This window comes from Colobus angolensis, unplaced genomic scaffold, assembly GCF_000951035.1.
Source record: "Colobus angolensis palliatus isolate OR3802 unplaced genomic scaffold, Cang.pa_1.0 Scaffold22, whole genome shotgun sequence".
Lineage (NCBI taxonomy): Eukaryota > Metazoa > Chordata > Mammalia > Primates > Cercopithecidae > Colobus > Colobus angolensis.
In genome coordinates this window covers 1,267,074-1,271,035 of record NW_012115377.1, presented here as the reverse complement: position 1 = coordinate 1,271,035, position 3,962 = coordinate 1,267,074, and the positions used below count along the sequence as shown (strand labels likewise).

At 53.4% G+C, this 3,962-nt stretch overlaps 1 protein-coding gene across 1 annotated transcript in view; it reads right to left on the bottom strand.

Annotated features, from left to right (window-relative positions):
* CCDC94 (coiled-coil domain containing 94) overlaps nucleotides 1-3,962 on the bottom strand; it is a 25,881-nt gene that overhangs the window by 20,604 nt on the left and 1,315 nt on the right. The window contains exons 2-3 of the mRNA XM_011943611.1: nucleotides 2,874-2,974; nucleotides 1,039-1,183 (exon numbers count right to left, since the gene is read on the bottom strand). Of these exons, the coding sequence (XP_011799001.1) occupies nucleotides 1,039-1,183; nucleotides 2,874-2,974 (246 nt within the window). The remainder of the gene's footprint in view (nucleotides 1-1,038; nucleotides 1,184-2,873; nucleotides 2,975-3,962) is intronic.

Genomic DNA, 3,962 nt, shown 5'->3' with positions numbered 1-3,962 from the left:
GGGCTAGTGGAGTTGAGTCCAGGCTGGCACTGCTCTCCTGACCTCGTGATCCGCCCGTCTCGGCCTCCCAAAGTGCTGGGATTACAGGCTTGAGCCACCGCGCCCGGCAGGAAGAGAAAATTTTAAGTTCTCTTCAGCCTTTCCTAAAATCCTCAGGGTAACAATTAAAAGTCAAATTGTGATTTTTATTGGCTGTGTAATATTCCATTGTATGCTAACTTTTTTTTTTTTTTGACACGGAGTTTCACTTTGTTACCCTGGCTGGAATGCAATGACACAATCTCAGCTCACTGCAAGCTCCGCCTCCTGGGTTCAAGCAATTCTCCTCCTTTGGTCTCCCAAGTACCTGAGATTACAGGCAAGAGCCACCACGCCCGGCTCGTTTTTGTATTTTTAGTAGAGATGGGGTTTCACAATGTTGGCCAGGCTGGTCTCGAACTCCTGACCTCAGGGGCTCTCTTTCCTGCTTTGGCCTCCCAACCTGCTAGGATTACAGGCATAAGCCACTGTGTCCGGTTTTTTTTTTTAGATGGAGTCTCACTCTGACACCCAGGCTGGAGTGCAACGGTGCAGTCTTCGCTCACTGCAACCTCTGCCTCCCAGGTTCAAGCGATTCTCCTGCCTCAGCCTCTCGAGTAACTGGGATTATAGTCCGCCACCACGTGCAGTAATTTTTGTATTTTTGGTAGAGATGGCATTTCGCCATGTTGACTAGGGTGGTCTTGAACTTCTGACCTCAGGCAATCCGCCCGCCTTGGCCTCCCAAAGTGCTGGGATTACAGGTGTGAGCCGCACCCAGCCTGCAAGCTAATTTGTTCTTCTCATCCCTTATTATTATCTATGTAGGCTGCTTCTGTCTTTTTGCCTTTATATAGAATGCTGCCATGAACATCTCCCCCAAACTGTTGTCTGTTAATTGGGGATAAACTGAAAGGAGATTCCCTGCATGGAGAGGATTGGAGTAAGGAACCCCAGGGCCCGCCCTGATCTGAGGTGGGCTGAGGGAGAGGGACCGGCCTGGCTGGCCGTCTCGCCTACCTTGAAGGTGATCTCTGCCAGGCAGCGCGTGCACTTGATGTAGAAGCGGAAGATGGGCAGGCCCAAGTAGACCTCGTTCTGCACCGTCTCCTTCCGAGCGTTGAATTTCTTCCCCTTGTAGATGTATTCTCCGCATGTCTTACACCTGTGGGGCGGGAGGTAGGGGAGCCAGCTGTCCTGGGACTCTGGCTCCCACTGGTAGGCTGTCCCTGCGGCATCCTGCAAGATCACTGCTTGCTTGCCTCCAGCGATGGGGAGCTTCCTCCTTCACGAGGCAGGCTGCCCCACCCTGTGTCCAAATTTCCTCTACCTGAGAACTTCGTGTTCTCATTCATATCTTTCTGGGGCTCGGTCCAAGGGTCGCCTGCTTGGGAAGCCCCCTGAGTAGGTGAGGCCTGCCTGTCATGCACTCCCAGAAGCAATCTTGGTGCTTACGGGGCACCCCACCCTCCAGGAGGAAAGGCGCCGCACAGAAAAATGCTGCCCCACCTCCCTCTTCCCCTCCTACTCCGGGCTCTGCTCCCCAGCCCAGCACGCCCGCCTCCTGTCTGAGCCTGCAAACACCCCCAGCTCAGTCCCAGCTCAAGGCCTTTGCTCCTACGGTCCCACGGCTGATGACACCCTTCATCCTCAGACCTCAGCGCCACCAGCAATTTGCCTAATGTCGCCCTGACCACCCCAGCTACCTACAGCCCTCCTTCCTCCGCCACTGCCCCAGGGGCTCTCTCTCCTGCCTGACTTCCGGGGCCCGTGCACCTGCCTGACTACCAGTGATCTCCACTTCCCAGTAGACTGTGGGCTCCATGAGGCCAGGGACTTTGTTTCTGGGGCCCAGCACAGACCCTGGCACACAGCAGGTGCCCAATAAATGAGTGCTGAATGAATAAATGAATGAAGGAGGGGGAGGAGCAGACAGGCCATCAACACATGGGCATGAACCAAATTTCACTGACCCACATGCCTCTTTCCTCGTCAGGTGTGTGATTTCAGATATGCTACAGCATGAAAAGGTGTGGGGTTTAGAGTTGGTGAAATACAGTAATTCTGAAGTGCTACAAAGGGTAAGATCTGGGTACCATGAGTGGGGACAATGGAGGCCTCCCAGAGGGGGTGAGATTGGAACCATGACCTATGGCAGACAAGAGGAGCCCGCCATGTGTACGTAGAAGGAGAAGGCCGGGCGTGGTAGCTCACGCCTGCAATCACAGCACTTTGGGAGGCCAAGGAGGGCGGATCACCTGAGGTCAGGAGTTTGAGACCAGCCTGGCCAACGTGGTGAAACCCCAACTCTACTGAAAATACAAAAATTAGCCGAGCGTGGTGGCGCACACCTGTAATCCCCGTTACTCAGGAGGCTGAGGCAGGAGAATCACTTGAAGGCGGGAGGTGGAGGTTGCAGTGAGCTGAGATCATACCACTGCACTCCAGCCTGGGCAACACAGCAAGACTCTGTCTCAACAACAACAAAAGAAAGAAAGTAGAGGGAGATTGTTCCAAGCAGGGGCAGCAGTGTGTGCAAAGACCCTGGGATAGGATGAGCTTGGCTGTTGGATGAGCTGAAATATATCTATGGGGCTGCAATTCTGTGGGGTCCTATCCTCTCTGCTCACACGTTTACTAACCACCAAGATCTCAAGGCAGGCACTGGCGGAGAGGGGGTTCTAAAAGGTCCAGAGCTTAATCCCAAATGGTGAGGCAAAGGAGGCCTGGAGTGGTCAATGTTTGAGCCAGGACCAGTGATCTGGTCTGAAGACAGGACGAGTCACCTCTGTGGATGCCAGGCACTGCGTCCTTCAGTCATGTCTGGTGTGTGGGGTCTCACGGGGGGTGCTCACCTCATGTTGAAGGGGGCCATCAGCCGCACCACGTACTGCCGGTCTTTGGGGAGCTTGAGTTTGGGGATCTTTGACGGGTCAAAGTCCGGCGGGTAGTATTTCTGCAGGGGAGGAAGGCAACATTGGGGGACTTATTTTCAGAAGCAGGGGCAGGACATGGCAGAGGGAAGGGGCTCTGGGGAGCTGTGTCGGGGGTCCCCAAGCCCACCCTAGGATCTGCGATAGGCAGGGAGGACTGGCAGGACTCAGTACAGTCGGAGGGAGGCCAGGCACAAGCTTCCTGACTCTCTCTCAGTGGAGACATACAGGTTGCATTTGATATACCAGTCATGACAATACACGTGAAATGTTATCTACATGGGAAGCTCTAAAAAGCCAGTTTTTTTGTTTGTTTGTTTGTTTTTGCTTTGAGACGGAGTCTTGCTCTTGTTGCCCAGGCTGGAGTGCAATGGCGTGATCTCAGCTCACTGCAAAAACTCCGCTTCCCAGGTTCAAGCGATTCTCCTGCCTCAGCCTCCCCAGTAGCTGGGACTACAGCCACCCACCACCACACCCAGCTAATTTTTGTATTTTTAGTAGAGATGGGGTTTCACCACATTGGCCAGGCTGGTCTTGAACTCCTGACCTCAGGTGATCCATCCGCCTTGGCCTCCTAAAGTGCTGGTATTACATGCGTGAGGCCCCATACCCTGCCCTTTGTAGAGGTTAAGCTTTGCTTAGGGCTTCTGTTTTTCCAGCAGGAGACTGAGTCCCCCAAGGTGTCCCAACTCCCCAGCAACTCTGTAGAGGGTAAACCAGGACACCGTTAGCTCAGCCTCCCAATTACTATACTACATTGTTTCCTACAGTCATGTCCCTGGATCTGAATCCTGAGTAGCTGAAACCTGCGGGGCTCAGTTTACTCCTCTGTGAAATGGGCACATTGTCTTCTGTCTCCAAATGTCTTTACACGTGTTCCTTGAGGCAAGGGGGATAAGCTGCTCTTTGCAGTGTCTGGTACCCAGTAGGTGCTTCAAACACAAAGTGCTTTATTTTCCAGTGGTGCAGTGGAGTTATCTGTCATAATCCATACTCATGCTCCCTTTGTAT